The sequence below is a fragment of the Harpegnathos saltator genome, unplaced genomic scaffold (genome assembly GCF_003227715.2).
Source record: "Harpegnathos saltator strain DR-91 unplaced genomic scaffold, Hsal_v8.6 scaffold75, whole genome shotgun sequence".
In the NCBI taxonomy this organism is placed as follows: Eukaryota; Metazoa; Arthropoda; class Insecta; order Hymenoptera; family Formicidae; genus Harpegnathos; species Harpegnathos saltator.
The window spans coordinates 625001-642479 of record NW_020230593.1 but is presented as its reverse complement, the minus strand read 5'-3'; the positions used below and the strand labels follow the sequence as shown (position 1 = coordinate 642479).

General features: G+C 45.3%; 1 protein-coding gene and 1 non-coding gene across 18 annotated transcripts in view; one reads left to right on the top strand and one right to left on the bottom strand.

Moving 5' to 3' along the window:
* Positions 1–17479, bottom strand: part of LOC105192367 (diacylglycerol kinase eta) — a 32077-nt gene that overhangs the window by 6590 nt on the left and 8008 nt on the right. For 3 of the 17 annotated variants that reach the window (XM_025306030.1, XM_025306024.1, XM_025306034.1), the window contains exons 1-9: positions 2900–3754; positions 2134–2338; positions 1876–2012; positions 1677–1768; positions 1447–1577; positions 1204–1396; positions 971–1073; positions 477–479; positions 23–345 (exon numbers count right to left, since the gene is read on the bottom strand). In XM_025306030.1, coding sequence (XP_025161815.1) covers positions 23–345; positions 477–479; positions 971–1073; positions 1204–1396; positions 1447–1577; positions 1677–1768; positions 1876–2012; positions 2134–2338; positions 2900–2938 — 1226 coding nt within the window. In that variant the 5' untranslated portion in view covers positions 2939–3754. The other 14 variants (XM_025306020.1, XM_025306028.1, XM_025306023.1 and 11 more) reach the window with 11 other exon arrangements.
* Positions 4279–4350, top strand: TRNAT-CGU (transfer RNA threonine (anticodon CGU)). Its single transcript has one exon. It is a non-coding gene; the product is annotated as a tRNA-Thr (tRNA).

The window sequence follows — 17479 nt, the reverse complement described above, 5'->3', positions numbered from 1 at the left end:
CAACCGACATGAAATTACTCACTTGGCACTAGATATAACTACGTTGTCTTGATCAGATTGTAAAATGTTTGTTATGTGAGCAAGAACGCTGTCTTCGTATTGGTGAGCTACGCTCAACTTTATAGCCGGGTCAGGCTGATGCAAAGTCACTTTGTGACATGGCAGAGATATGCTGCGTTCGAATGTCATAACGCTCCATCGATCCAGCATTTTCGTGCCCGCTTTTTCGTACTTTTCCAGTAACTGAGGTAAATGTGTATCATCGTCGCACGATGCACCCCAGCCTAACACACGCGCTAAGTCATTTCCTGTTCCTAAAGGCAGTACTCCAACTTGGCATTGCTTCTGCAAGTTTTAGAAGAAAAAAAAAGTTTCTACTATGAGAAATACGTATAATAAGGTATTTAGTTGCATATATTAATATTTTTTATAGAATGTTCCAGATATTTAGATTAGTCATGCGAGTTTACACTTACCGTCTGTAAACAAAGTTAACGAAGCTTCGCATACATAAAGAAGCCTAAAGCACACACACCAGTTTCATCTGGAATAAAATCATAAAAGAGACACGCCATGCAGTTTATAATCGGAAATTTGAAGAAGTTAATGGCATTGGCTGCAATATTTTTCATGGATCTGAATATTGGTACAGCTTGTGTAAGTAGTATGTCAATGTAAACATTAAAGATCGGTCTACATGTTAATAATTTGTGAATGGCGCTTTTTCTGAATCATGAGTTCGATAATAATTGCGTGCATACTGCAATTACAGCAGAATTTAATTTCATGCCCATATAACGCAAAAAATCGTCGTATATGCTAAGCCGCTGCGCAAAGAAAGAGATATGCTCGATATCAGCGCAGCCTAGAGCGCAATTAGACTTGAGAAAAAATTATAAAGACTAAAGATCCATGCTGATGAAGTAAGTAAAGTAGTTAGAATTTATGTAGGGTACGTAGGTTTACTCACGTGCATTCCTAGTCGATCGATTTCCGAAAGCACCCAACCTACGGATCCGTCTCCGCTGCACACCAGAATCCGAAAAGGATCAAAGTGACGGAACAGTCTTAATCTGGGTTAAAAGAAAAAAACAGAACACGATTTATATATTCGTTGTATTTACAGACCGGTCAGAAGGGAGTTCACATTTAAACAGAGATTTTCAATTGATCGACACTCGCATCGTGTGAGGATTCACTTACCCTGGACCTGGTCCTCCTTTTATAAGGTCGAACACTTGTGCGGGATTTAGTAATTGTTTAAATCTCCTAAGAAACTTAACACCTTGATTGTCACCAGATTTACTGTTTACAAATACTAAAAGTGGACTGCATCCCGTAGGTCTAACTGCTTCCCAAGCTTCGTCGCTACCTGATAATTTTACACAGCACATGACTATATAAACGTCGCGGGAGTTCTATATACTGTACAAGCTCAATGTTTACCTATACTATGCAAAGCCGTAGGAGGCACTACACTCAGTTTAGCTGGTCCTAGTGGACATCTGATACTTATGGCAGGCCTGCATGCTGTGTGTACAGTTGCTCTGCACCATAAACACCGCCAGTCTTGAAGCCTGAATGATGATGAATGATACATTGAACGATATTATAACTTGTCTCTATTGATTTCTTGAAATCAATAGAGTGAAAATTAGATTGTAATATGAATATACCTAAGTACAGAGCCACAAGTCTTTTCACAGACAAGACATTTTGAGGATACTGGCAAATTTCCTTCCATCCACTGATGTGGCATTGTGATGTTCTGCAACAAAAATTGATATATGCTGAACCAAGTCACAGATAAAGTGGACATATATATATATATATATATATATATATATATATATATATATATATATTTATGCATACCCCATCTTGGTCCTCAATAATATCTTTTCCAATGGATGCTAAAGTGGTCCACTTGCAATTATTTATTGCTTTTGCGCTACATCTCTTGTGCACTTTATATTTACATACTTCACAACTTAAACCATGGGAAGTAACACCTATACAATAATATTTCACACATTATGTACTTGTAATTGACATTGTTAAATAACAAATTGCACAAATAATTTGTCTATATATTGTTGAGATAACTATAAAAATACAATATATTTTCCTTACCATGCAGAGCATCTCTGCAGACATTGCAATATGTAGGTCTGGCATGACTAGTTGCATACCATTGATGATTACCTCCTAATAACTCGGCAGTTCCAGGATCAACCTGAGAACGACTTTCTGTCGTTGTTCTTAATGCTTGTAACCATTCCTCCATGTCTTGTCTGTTTTCACCACAGAGAACCAATGATCTAAGGGGAGTTATCACCTAAAACATAAAAAAAAATATTATGTAATAATACTTCAGTAATGTCATATTAAAAAAAGAATGTTATAATATATTAAATCCTACAAGAAAAATGTAAATTTATGATATAAACTAAGGCTTTATTTCTCTGTGTATACTCTGTGTTCACAGAGTGTATTGGTAAGACAACAAATCAAAAGTACTGATGACTGAAACATGCAAGCAACAGCCTTTGAAACAACAGGTGAATTAAAACAGGCCACTGCCGCCTTCTCTATCTCACGAGCGAGAGAATCACTTTCGTTCACGGTGAAAAGCAGCAGCAGCAGCGGAAGATCTTGGAGAAGAGCGACATCGATGGAATTTGGGTGCTCACACGTGTATGTGTGTGTGTGTGTGTATGTGTGCACGTTGATACCGAACCAATAGTCTACCGACTATAAACAATCGATAATGGTATTGCTAACAGACCGAGATAGCTAAAGAGCGATTATTATGCAGCTAAGGACCTAATCGCAATCCAACAGATATAGCGGCGTACCCGCATCAGTCCCGCGGGCCTAACCTTGGCAACGACGATACCTTGAATCGGGAGCGGGTTCTCCGCTGCTTTGACGACATTTGAACTGCGACTCGCGACGCGGAGGCGGCGGCGGCGGTGGCGGCAACGGCGACGGCGACGGCGACGAAAACGATGACGACGGCGGAGACATTCGCACAGCAAATGTACACGAAAACCCGCGCTTCAATTTACCGTCCCGACGAGCATTTGACGATTCAACGAGCCTCCCGTCGCCGCGACATGTCATACATGCGCACTTGTGACGTAGCGCGTCCGAGAGGACCAGAGACGACTCGCAAACAGCGTTTGCCGCAGCATCGGCGACGGTGGCTGCGGCTGCGATAGCGGCAGCAGCCGACGCGACGCATCGGCTCGCCCGTCTTTCTCTTAGCTTTTGTAGCCGCCAACGTCATCGCCTCTGTTACGAGCAACATGCCCTATTTCCCATGGCGCATGTCACGGCGCGGCGTTCCGCGTCGCTTAGAAATAAATATCGCGCGCCGGAATCGGCAAGTGTGTATTGTGTTCCCAGAATGTTCGTCGCTCGTGACACACACGCGCGATACCACGTGCGCCATTGTGTCGCCTTGACGGCCAAGATGACGCCGACGACCGCGACGCCGATGCGCTTTCGCGCCGTCTCGAGTCAAGTCACGAGGGAGTTGAGGCGCGATGCAACACAGCTGTCGATATACCGACGTAGCATGGCTGTCAATAGCCAGCTGGCCGGCTGGCTGACTGGCTGGGGACAGCTGGCTGTGCATCCGGACGCGTTATCGCGCGTGCTTATCCACCGCGAGAACAAAGCCTCGCGCCCTCGCACTGTCACGCGCTGAAGCGAGCCACACGTGTTGATCCTTATTGACAAGAGGACACAGAGTGTATCGAAGTTACGTACGCTATCTCCGCGGATAGACGTGCCCTCCGTGGCGAAGTTTTCGAAAATTCTCTCGCGATATTCCTTGAGAGACTCGCCAGTCGGATCCAGCTGTCTTCTCTTCGTGATTTTTGTGATTCGAGAGATATTATAAGAGAAATACTGTTTCCTACACGTATTCGTTTTTCTTCGTAAATTTTGCGAGTCGCGATCAGCCACAATTGCCATTTCAAATGTAAAGTCGATCGCGCAATCGATCGCATAATCGATCGCGCGATCGACCGTGCGCGAGTCGATCGGTCTTTGAATTTTTCCGCTTTTGCACCCCTGAGTTTTTGGCCAAATGATTGCAATAATTTTTATCGTCGAGAGTAAAACGGAGAGGAGAGACTGGTGATTGAATATATTCGTTTATATGATGAAACGTGATCACATTTATCTGTCGCGACATTTCTAGAATGTATCGTGTGGCTCTTGTGCAGTACCTAGGAGGGTGAATAACACCCCTGAACAAGGGAGAACGCCTCTTTAGCTCAGTGGTAGAGCACTGGTCTCGTAAACCAGGGGTCGTGAGTTCAAACCTCACAGGAGGCAATATCTTTTTGTTACTGGGAAACAATATATTTTTAACACGGTTACTATTACATATACCCAGGTAGAACAGAAAGTCATGATGACATCAAAATGACGTCAAAGTGATGAGGAAAACTAGTTTTCTCATCATAATTCGGTCATTATGCCCGTCATTTTGATGTCATTTTGTTGTCATCACGATTTTTGTTCTGCCTGGGTATATATATATATATATATATATATATATATACATATGTACACACACATATATATATATGGCATAAAACATTAAATTATTATTTTAAACTTTAAAAATTATTTTCTATATTTTCTACACAAATTTTTAAAAATTTTCAAATATCCATAATCGTGCGCACAAAAATTGTTTGCGGAAGATATACGCACGAGTTTTTTTAATAACAAATAAAATACTATAAAATCGTGATATGCGAACGCCGAGGGGGCTTACGACAACGTGAGCTTGCTTCAGCAAACTATTATTTCATCAAACAAGACCGATTGATTTTTTTGCTCTTTTTATTAGCAGGCTCGACCCCAACGATGATTCCGACAGCCGTCCCTCGGGTCTCGTGTTTATTACGAGGGCGACTTCGCGAGTTCGCGAGTCGAACGAGTCGGTGCAAATAACGATCCGTGAATTACTGACGACGTATAGGTGGACTCGGCGACACCCCCTATCGTGTATTTACTTCTTTATCGTCGCAGCCACTTTTCAACCCTGCGAGTGGGTTGGTATGTATATATACGTAAGTAAATAGGCAGACAGGCTCATCGCGACCATCAAGTAGGACAAAAAAAGTACTTCATCACACACACGCGCGCGCGCACGCACGCACGTGTGAGTGTGCATGCTACGAAGCAACATTGAATGCCAGGTGAGATTGAGTCTGTCGGTCGCGGCCTTTTGTGTTATCCATTCGTCGCTTTTATTCTGTGGATCGCGATATCGAGAATTCGAACGAGACGAGGCGGCCTTTGTGCATACAGCCGACCTATTCATCGCGCAAAAAAAGAAACGCGGTCATTTCGTCACGTCTATCCTTTTCTTCGCTCTCTTTTTTTTCTCGCTGTCCCTACGAGTGAATGTAATCGGCATATTATTCTTTTCGCGGAAATCACGCGGTACACAACGTATGCGAATTTTCTCAAGTGCGATACAAATCGCGTCGCGCTCACACGTGTCTCATTGACACTCGTGAAACGCAGCTTTAAAAAGCCATGTAAATGCATGTAGATTTTCTCTTCGATAAGCGAGTTTAACTGATCTCCTACGAAATTGTCGGTTTCGAAGTGTTCGAGTGCCATATTGTTCGTAGCAATCCAGCCATATAATAAAGACGACACAAAAACAATGGATAATTTCGGCAGCGATATTGTGGATTCGCGATAACGATACACGTCTTGCTTTGTGTGCAACAACCACGGCGGAGAATAACTTCTGATTACTTAAAGCGCGAGGAATCATTGCTACAATTAAATATTGCAAATGATGTTTCTTAGAGATTTGAGGAGATATCAACGAGCAAAGCTAGCGAAACACAAAGTACGGGGTATCGGTACTGTACCTGGCGCAATGGCTCAATTTTTCTTGTTAGATTCCTTCAAACACCAGCCCTCACTGTTTCATCGATATTAAAAAAGCAAAGGCGCAATACGACGCGATTATTACTTGTACAATATAAACGCGAACCGCGTCGCGTAAAGCGCTTTAATGTCGCAAATTATCTTGTATCTTGAGAGCTCGTGCGAATGAAATTGAAAGGCAAGATAAAGCGAGGCAATAAGTGTTAATGGACTTTCTCTGTAGCGCGCGACGCGAATATTCATCCTTTCCTATAAAGGCAAGAACATGGTAGATATAGTTAAATCATGAAGACCGAAGAAGACAGAGAAGCTATTCTTCGCAGCTCCTTTCCGCGCGTCTCTCATCGTAATACATCGATTAGTCATCGTCATCGGACAACTCGACCGATTAATCATCAGTTCAGCGTTAGACACGCGACTGATTACCTTTCGTATCTATATGCGTACATCCCTTAAAGTCTATCCCTGAAATTGTGGCCGACTCGAGGACAAGAGGGAAAAAAGGAAAGAGAGAGAGAGAGAGAGAGAGAGAGAGAGAGAGAGAGAGCGCCCGAGTTTGCAGAAATAAAAATTACACGATTCAACCGAAGGGAATATTTCTCCCAGTCCTGAAATTAATTTTCTCGGGTTTCCGAAGAAGTGGGTCAGTCAGACGACCGCTTCCGCAACCAAACTCTTCGCTTTCGCTTCGGTGAGGAGAATGTGAGTGCTTCATACCCTCGGACTACCGGAATTTTAATCTGTTAACAGTTTTAATCACTAATCGTGCGGCTCACGGTCTCGGGTGCAAGATAATGGAAACATTTAGACACGCACTTTCAACCAGGTCAGACGCGACGCAAGTACTCTCTACTGGGTCAGATATGACGCGGGTACACTCTACTTACTAAGTGCGCAATTAAGTATCCGGGTTTCTTTGATCAATGAAAAATGGAAAATTTCAAGAGAAATACAAAAAATGGTTTATTCAAAGTATCGTTTCTCGCTAGCTACACATTCTTGCTATCTCTCTGGCAATACATGAATATCGCGACGATAAAACGACGAGTCTTTGGATCGAAACCATTCATCCAACCAATTTTGCACTTCTTCGAAATTGGCCAAGTGTTGCCCAGCCAAGCCATGCGCTATCGACCGGAACAAGTGATAATCGGAAGAGGCCAGGTCTGGTGAATACGGCGGGTACTTCAGCTGCACTTTTTTTCAAGTTAAAGCAGAAAAGCAAAGCTTCCCGCAAATGCTTATTTGGCACAAAACTCGACATCTTCGTTGTTAGAAAAAATATTTTTGCGTTGCGATATGTGTTGATATTACGACTGGTTATTGTTAACAGATGTCCAAGCTATAAAAAAACACAACTTCAGACATGTATGTCGACTACATGTGTCGTTAGCGCCATCCATGTGTGAAACCCGGAAACTTAGTTGCGCATCTAGTAATTCGTTTAGCGTGTAGCTCAGCGTGAACCTTCTCTCTCTCTCTCTCTCTCTCTCTCTCTCTCTCTCTCTCTCTCTCTCTCTCTCTCTCTCTCTCTCATGTACACGCATATGCGACACCTGATATCGTCGATCGATATGTCCTTTTTGTAAAAAAATATCAGTAAAATTTTACGCGACAGCGAAATAACTGAATGAGTCCCGTCAAAACAATCGGTCTCATGTTACCAGATATATACAACATATTATTTTCAGTTTCGGCTTACATAAAGCACCGATCGCGGAATTTTGACCGCGTGTATACGCGTTTAGATATTTTGAGCTTCTCTCAGTTCCCCTGTAAAACAATCACGCCGGCTCCGCTTGCAATCCTTCGCGTGACTGTTTTTTTTTTGCCGACAATTTGGAGCTCACGTCAAGACGATGTATCGTCCGTCTGTGTGCTATCGCGGCGTCCAAATACGTCTCAATTCTCCCTTCAACAATTTCTCCTCCAACAGCTGAAAAGATCCGTAGAGTGTCCCGCGCGTCATGAGAACGTTGATGCCGATTTGTGCCGCATGTGTGTGTGTGTGTCGCCTAGCTCGCTCGAGACGTATACCGAGAATAAGAGATACGTTGAATAAATGTATCTGTATCTATACGTAGGCGCGATAACTGAACGTAATAACGCGGATCGTTCAGGCGAACACCAAAGATAACTCCCGTCATATTTTCGAGAGTGTCAGATCGCGAGGTACGGAGAGATGAAAAAGCCAAAGGGTGTGTGTGTGTGTGTGTGTGTGTGTGTGTGTGTGTGTGTGTGAGAGAGAGAGAGAGCACAGGTAAGTTGTTCGTCTCTTCTTTTCGACCTACGACAGCTCCGTATTGCGCGGCAAAAAGGAGACATTCGAGAGTACCACTCAACCCTCAGGGGTGGTTACGGCTTGCCTCAGCTTGCGTATACGGCAGGCATACATATTTTATGAACAAATGTAGCCCTCGGCTGAGTGACAGGGAGGGAGAAAGGGCAAAGAGGAGAAAAGAGGAGAGGAGAGGAGAGGAGAGGAGAGGCATGTCGCGCGTCAGGAAATTCCGGCGCGCGCGGGCGTGCGGGCCGTGAGAAAACGAGGCCGTTGAAAGCTGAATTCTCAATATTGTATACTGGATGCTGCTTGTGCTTGCGCGTGTGAACGGCAAATGCCGTGACCTTCTGACCTGGAAATCCATCCTGACGCGAGCCTGCCGAATCCGTTAGCTGGAAGGGGATCGATCGTCACTTAAATTACAGCTGCGGATGCCTCGGTCGCGCCGCGAGATGACATTAGCTCGCCGGGGTTTATTATCGCGCGATTGCTATCTAGTTCGCGCCCTGTGATAATACGGGCCGGAGTGGGTCCCTCCGCGGCGGTGAGCGCGGATTCGGGTCGCACATGCGCAAGTACGTACGCACGATGATGGACGGGACGGTGACGCACCTGAGCCTCGTTCAGCCTCGGACAATGCCGGAACGCCGATAAATTTCAACTTTTTCTGCCGTTTATGCGGACTTTCCTCACTCGTTCGCCAAGATTAACCTATCTCGCCTCGGAGAGGTGTATTTTCGGGAATTTCTAGTCCCGCCAGATACGAAACGAGTTCTCCAGTCATCGGGGAGGCGCTGGCGGTGTGGCGTAAAACGCTGTTTCGGCATTTACGGCAAAAACGGGCTCTCTCTCTCTCTCTCTCTCTCTCTCTCTCTCTCTCTCTCTTTTTCTCAGCTCGCAAACTCAACTTCAGTCGATATCTACTAGCCGTCACAGACTGCCACAAAACCCCCTGCTAGCGTTCCACCATCGTCATCGTCTTGGAAGCGCAATCGGATCAAAGTTGTTTCGCGGGAGTGCGAAACGAACGACGGGAAGCCACTTTTCACCCGTCCCGACGCAGATTCGCGATACGACACTGTAATTGTCTCGTGAAAAACGCATCTTCGTTGTCGAGAGAGAAAAAGAGAGAGAATGCTTAGTCTGTTGGTACTGACGCGCCATAACGACCGCAAGGACCCTGACATTTGACGTCGGAAAACAAGTCTTAAATTAGAATTAAGGTGGTGAACGGTGGTCGCAGGAAGGTCGACGACGGCCAACAGTCTCGCGTGTAGTTACGAGCCAGTCACGTGCTGTCCGAGGAGTAACTAATCTTTGTTAGGATATCACCCAACCCTCGGCTGGTGTAATCTAACGTGTCGAGGCACGAATTTATCACGGGGATTGTATCGAGCCAACCGTGTGTCCTCTCTCTTTCTCTCTCTTTCTCTCTCTCTCTCTCTCTCTCTCTCTCTCTCTCTCTTTCTCAGCAAGCTCTTAAAACCACGCAGTTTAATTAGCCGCACGGAGCCGCACCACATCGACTTCACTGTCCCACCCTGTTTTGTGTCGCGACTCATTACGTTATCCAGAGACATGTTGGTGTCTCGCGCCAAATAAACGCGTGGAGCATCCTGCTAGCAAGGAATGTCCTTTAATTAATAACTAAAATTCTACGTGGTTATTTGCAAAATGTACAGGACTTTCTCGTTCAATTTGACCTAATCATAACATCACTTCAAGGAGGTGGAGGTTACCTCTATGGACTTTTGAGCAGAAAATACACGAAAAGAGGCAGTAGGTAGGGAACGGGCTTTGCTAAGTAATTAATTTATTCAAACCATTCAATATATGGTAAAGTAGAGTATTTGTTCCTCCTCATAATTTAACGGTCCCGGTAACAAATTACTTTTATCAATGAGTAATAAATATAACTCTCTTTATGCAACTCAATATGATTATGTATAAGTGAGATCAATAAGTATCACATGTCAACACGAATAAGGGTAACGGTTACAAGAAAGTTACTCTCATGAATGAGTATATTTTCATCAATGGATATACCGTGTATAATAATGAACTATTTTAAAAAGTATTATATTCCTGTCCAGTCTTGTAAAATTATTACTACACAAAACTATTAAAACATAATACTTGGCGTGAAATTATTTTCACAAAGCCAGATTGTCTGATGTCATGCATTTAAAAAAAAAAAATAAATGGAATGTAAAAGTACACGCATAATATTCCATTTAAACGTTTCACATACGCCGCTATTTTTAGCGGTGCGCGCGTGCAACAAGCGCCGTCGGCTGGATCTGCGCGCGCGGTCGCTGCATAATGGACGTATTTGCACGGAGGATACACGGACGAGGATACGAATTGGAGTGGTACGCGAATATTCTTCCGGTTGCACGCGGATGCGGGGTTACATTACCGTGCCGTGCTGGGCTTGGCTGTACGGCACGTTAAAGCCGGGCGTTTACAACCGGCAAACAGATCGAGACGCTCATATGTACACCATCGCGTGTATTTAAGGCATTTGTCGTTATGTTAATATTATTTGCCCGAGACACGGTTGTCAAAGGTGGGAAGAAGAGAGAAAAGTCACACACATACATACACACGCGCGCGCGGGCGCGAAATTGCGTTCTCGTTCACTCGCAAAGTAATTATATTCGTGTAATTTGTATAATTACCTAAATTACTTGTTTATCTAGCTTGGTTATCATTGCTTTCGCGCAATTCTCATATGAGCGAGCGGACGTCATCAGGAGAGAGTTCTTGCAACCATCATATTTTTAATTGCACAAACTTCGCCTTCGCGTGACAATCCTGACGGGATCGTGCCATAAGGAAGGAGGAATCACGCAAAAGTGGGTTACTCGCGAGCGATTCGCAGCTGCACGCGCGCGGCCGACAATTGCGGCATTAAAATTAATTAAACTCTGTTATCGAGGGTCTGATTCACGCTGATTACACGGCGTTGTTCGCGCACAGCAAATGACACTGGCGTACAAATACGCTAAATTGTCCTGCCCGACGAAACACAGAGCTCTAGTTAGCTCCGTTCTTATTCGATTGGCCGCGATTCGACAATTCGAACGGACGCGTGAACGGCGGAATACGAAAATTCCCTCACGTTTTGCGCGCGGACTCTTCGAATTGTGAGTTCACACACATACACACACATGCGTACGATCACGTCACTCGCTCGCCGAATTCTCCGACCGATTTTTAATGGACACTTGACCTTTTCCGTCGCCGAGTTTCAATCCCTATCCCGTGCGCTCGTCGAATATGGGTCGCGACTGGATTACGTTCTCTCGGCAGGTTCAGCTATAATGAGATAAAACAGCGGGGAGCGGTGATTTTATTCGGGCGATTATATGCTCAAGTGCCTTTCGAAAAGTTCCTTTCGTATAATATAAATAACACAAACGTCAATGGTAATTGAAATTCAATTAATTTAATAATTATCCCTGCTACGTTAAGCGGAATATTCTCCCGCGCGATCGTATCGCTTCGCGTACGCTCGATTATATTTATAGGCGTATAATTCATACAAACACCAATTTTCTTTTTAACGATCGAGCCGGTATTTATAGCCGATTGTTATCCTCGCGCATAATCGCAGCTTCGCGTATGTATTATTTTTCGATATCCACAAAAGTATAACTTTGCAGTCCATCAGATATAATCTCTGAATAGAGATATGTCGATTCGTACATCGTTCGTTATCTCGTTAACGTTTTAACCGACAAAGCGACGGTAATTAGAAATCGACACTGCGATTATTGTTCTTTTGAAAAAATCAAAGCTTATTCACAGATTATATCATTTCTAAAGAACGACCTTTCAAACACAGGCTCGTGAAAGAGAAAATCGCAAAATACAGCTCCGAATGGCTGTATAACGATCTATGAATACACCTTTGTAATCAGTTGCGTTTCCCATCGTGGAGTTATTTACGATCACTAAATTGTGCCACGTTAAACATTAAACAAATAAAGAAAAATCACCGAGTGAAGCTTGGAAAAATATAAGTGTCAGAGAAGCAAAATACAAAAATGAAAGTGAAAAGCACGATATACTTGAGGGTTTCGGTCGTAGTAATTTCCGTCGTTAATAAAACTCGCGTGGTCACGTTGAAGAAATATTTATCGAGAACGATATTCGATAGCGGGGGGGGAGGGGGAGGGGGGCCGGACCTGTCCGTATGGGCGGGTCGCATTGAAATGCGGGACGGCATGAATATGTTCACGGGCAAAAAGCGGATAGGGGCGAGGTGCGAAGTTATGTTAGGTCCTTTTATAGTACGTACACTAACGCGCGGGTGGATTTCTCTTCGTCGTGATGTGTTCGCGCGTGCGTGTACATGTATGTGTACGTGTGCATGTGAAAGCGCGATCACCGGGGCAAGTCACCGTGCGGAGGAAACGTCCGGAAAATTGATCGACCCGTTAAACCCCACCTTCCGCCCATTCCGCGGTCAATAAATACGCGTAGTTTTCAAATTGAAGCCGCTTTGTGCTTTGTGTAATTTCACGGCTGTCAAGAAAGCAATTTCTCGCGTTTCGTTTCCCCCAAATCGCTGCCTCGCTCGAAACGAGCGCTGTGTCGTCGGTATTTGTGACGTTAATAAAATGGTAATCACGCCAATTTTGCTAATTAGTCCGCGGTGCTTTTTGCCTGTTTCAAAAGAATCGAGATGCGGCGGTATAAGCACGAATATGCCGGCGCACAGTAACGCTGATCCGAACGTAATTAACGACAATCCTTTACAGCGATCTTTACTTTTTTGTCCTTTATCCTACAATTTCTCTTTTATAGCGCGTGCTTTTATAGTGCTCCTGGTAAACACGCGCGTTCATCCCTTGCTCGAGGAAATACAGAATTCTATAAAAATCCGAGTGCAAATATAAAGAAGAAAAATGGCATCGTCGGTACAGCTAATTGAAGCGACCTCAACATTAATACGGAGAGACTTTGCCGATCATTAATTCCGCGAAACAGGAAACTTACTCACGAGCGATGCAAATGTCGCGCAGTGCGGTTCACTGACATAGTTGCGCGGAGAGTAATTGAACGAATCGCTCCGTTAATTGGCCTTACGCGGAATTGTATCGCACGTATGCATGAAAACCGCGACGTTACTTGCACAGTATAATGGTCTCGCGGTATAAGAAGGGCGAAGCCTGTGCGAATTAACCGCAAGGGCTCGCGTGATGATGTACGCATGCGTTTCTGTTTCGATTTTCTGAATTACCATGTGTGTGTCGCGCTAGTTAAAAATGAATTTATCGCCGTCCCTTTTCGCCTTTGCGCAGGTGAGCAATGTTTTCACGTTGTATGTCGCATGTCGCGCGGAATTGCGTCTTGGGGAAAGAGAGACAGAGACAGAGACAGAGAAAGAGGAGGGAGTGTTTGCACAAGGGAACGAGAATATGGAACTATGAAGAAAATCCCTCTTGCTCCAGTTATGCGATATTACTTTTCGACATGATAATTGTAACTCTTGTGATATCGATAATATATTATGCGTCACCATCGGCGACACGAATGAATCGAGGACAGACGCATCATCGAAATAAATAGAAATTTAGATCAGTCTGACGATCACGAGTCTCTCTCTCTCTCTCTCTCTCTCTCTCTCTCTCTCTTTCTCTCTCTCCCTCGTTCGCTCTTGAATTTCCGTTTCGTGGATAAGCGTCGATCTTTCGTGCGGCGGAACGTACGCGCGCGCGCGCGAGAGAGAGAGAGAGAGAGAGAGAGAGAGAGAGAGACATACGAGAAACGCGAAAACGTCTCGAAATTTGTTATTCATTTCGTCGTGTCGCGAACGTATCGTTTCGTTCTTGACGACGTTAAAAACGCGGCTTTACGCGGAATTAAATGTATTAGAACTTTCCAGGAAAGGCGGACACTTAAAATCTCTGACGTCAGACTCGTGTATACGACGGGCGCCGGATAATCGGGCGCGGGAAATACCACCGGCGTGGCGGGGAAAATGCCGTAACGCCGTAACCGTTACGGGCGGCAGCGCTGCGAGACGAATTGCCGATTATGTTGCCGCGGTCTGCGTATTTACCGCGCGCGCGATGAACATTCATGCGCGCCGGCCGCGCGCGGGCACACACGGCGCTTTTCGCAAGGGCTATAAATAAACGGGCATGTAGGTGGTAACGTGTCGGTGGTCCGGCAATACACGATGCACACACAGTTTAGGTGTATCTATATTTATTAATTTAAGACAAGCCGCGAACTGACACCGCGAATCGACTCGCGCGCGCGCTACTACTCCCTTATGCGCGCGTAAAAATAACGGCTAGACTCCGGAATATCCGAGATTGAGAGAGACGCGTGTCTGTGTTAAAAGCGCCCGCGAGCATCTGATCTCGGCAACATCTCGGACGCTAATTAACGCGGCTATCGGTGAATTTCGCGCACGTATGTCGATACGAATCGCAGGCTCCAACGTGCTGCGCGAGATTTCAAGAGCAAGCTCGATTCGTACGCGAATGAATGTCGATTAAAATAGTTCCATCCAGGTCAGAGGATTTAATTGGACATCTGAGTGGCACGGGGCTGCTAGATCGATATCGTAATTAAGAGTTTTGCCCGAAACTGGCGCTCTCTCAAAACAAAAAGAGAGGAAGAGGAAGGGAGCGAAGGTAAAGAGGAGGAGGAGACGAGTCGCGTCTAAATCAGTATACTCGTTGGTAATTCCTGGTACAGAATGGCGAGAGAGCTTCACGTGCCAATAAAGCTGACGTTGTATCGTAAATGCGGTTTGCTTACAAAGAGAGAGTAGAAAGAAAGAGAGAAAGAGAAAGAGAGAGAGAGAGAGAGAGAGAGAGAGAGAGAGAGGGGAGAGAGAGAGAAAGAGACGAATAACGACGACGCACTTTCCTCTTCAAAAGAGACCCCTTTTTATCGCTCTGTTCTTTCTCCGTTGTTAGAAAAAGTTCGATGGAAAACGCTTCCAACCCTTTCGCGCGTAATGCCTCGCACACGCCCCATGTGAAAAGAGTTGCACCGACAAACGTTTTAATAAAGCGTCCGCAAATACCTCTGCGGAGGACATAAACCGTAAAAACAATTATAGCGTATGAGAAAAATTTTCCGTGCGCGTACGCTCATGCGATGGAAAGAGATATCGTATTTTTTTACGGAAAGAAAGAAAGAGAGAAAGAGAGAGAGTGAGGGAGAGAGAGGAGGAGAGAGATTTGACAGGATCGCCGAGAGCGATAAATGGTGCATGTGCGTTCGGATGAGCGTTGCACTCTCCGCTCAAGCATCCTTACGTCCGCACACGCGTGCATTAAGTGTAATTGTGTTACACGTCACGTCACGTATTTCGTCACGAAATGTTAGCCCGACACGTAATTCGAGAGCGGTACCTTTCAACTATCTCGTCTTGCGCACTTTTTATCTTCGACCAACAAAGCCATCCGCGGCTACATTTCGAGAGTTTGCTTTATCTCGTGTGTCAAGGTTGAAGATATTATTCACAATATCGACAGATTCGACGGACGTATGTATGTATATGTGTGTGTGTGCATGTGTATGTAGCAGACGGACGAAAGATCATAAATTGTGTAGGGATCAAGCAATAATTATTTACCGTGTGCATACCGTGTGCCACATAAAGATACGGGAGCACCGTAGATCACGGGGGACTATTCGAAGAGGCATCCTTTTCCGCAGCTCGATCGTACGGTATCGGTAAAAATAGCCGGAACTATCGGAAACGACCCGTACTCTCACTCTCTCTCTCTCTCTCTCTCTCTCTCTCTCTCTCTCTCTCTCTCTCTCTCTCTCTCTCTTACTAGGCTTTTACGTAAGACGCGCATCCATCTTCGTCCGTTTCTTTTCGCGGAGGAAGACGTATGTATGTAACGCGGTGCGAGTGCGATCCTTCAATCGCGAACTGCAGCCGCAGACGCGAAGTGACGCGACTTCGTCTCTCGACCCTCGCGGGGGGTCCCCTCGAGGCCTTTAATATTCTATAAATTCTCTCGCGGTCTTCTCCCGCCGACGAGAAGCTTCCGACGAAAAGTAGTTATAGAGAAGTAGAAGCGGAAGCTCTAAAGATATCGGCAGCCGATGTTTCTGCAGTACGCTTGGAACGTCACTGTAGCCTTTTACATCCTCGCGAGGGGAGAGGGGAGTTGCGACGTTTGAATAATAAATGACAGTTAAAAGGAGACTCGCGTTCCGCCACGTTGACACTGTTGTCTATGTATTTTTTGCCGCGCGGATCTGAAGCCACGGTCGCGAGGCGACCACGCGTGGCGTGGACACAATTAGCGGTTTAGCGATTCAGCGATTCAGCGGCGAAACGAGCGAGTCCTTGTCGCTCGTGACTAAAACGATAAAACATAAGTAATGAAGGACTCAAATCGAGCGAGGGTGAACACGGCGGGCGGCAGCGGCCGTATATACGTTAATGTTATACCGTACGCCGTAAGACGCAATAATCCGAAAATCCCACGGTAAAGGACGGTAATAAAAGAAGTGGAGACGTACATAATAGAAGAAGGGTCGCTCATAAGTCAACCGTTTGCCTCGTAGAAGACGAGGGAGAAAGTATAAGGCTAGCCATTAGCGTCTTCAGCCCCTGCTAGCTCGCGGCTGATGCATAGAAGCGGTATTTTGCGCGTCGGTCGCGCAAAATCCTCTTTCTCTTTCACCGATTTGTACAACAAGGAGAACCTTGTAAATTCTCGTTAATTCTCTCGCCATGTAGTTACACTGTGGCTCGTGCGGGAAGATCTTGAAGACACCTCCATCGGAACGTTTCTGGTGTCGCGGACCCCTTGTCCTCTTCCTCTTCGCCCTGATGGCACTTCGCCATTCCTTGCTTTGCATCTGCTTTCTCTTCAGTTTTACGCGATATCTCAAAATTGCATCTCGCTCGCATAATCGCCCGCAAAAGCACCGAGTTTGCCCGCGACACGGAGAGACAAGCGAGGCGTTTTTCTAGACGATAATGTTAAGTCGTGCACACACACACACACACACACATGCACACATACTTCGAGAGCAGGTCGTTACAATCCGGGTAGTGTAAAATTTTACGAGAAACTCGGCCGAGATATGTCCTAGCGCGGTGAATAGCGTGACCCAGGCTGAGCACAAGTTGGCTAATGGCCATTAAAACGGCGGGAGTGCATCGCGGATATTACCTGCGCGCTGCACGCTATCGCAGCCCTTTATCGCGGCTGGACACTCGTTAAAAATTCATCTTGATTCGTGCGACGAATATTCCGCCAAGAA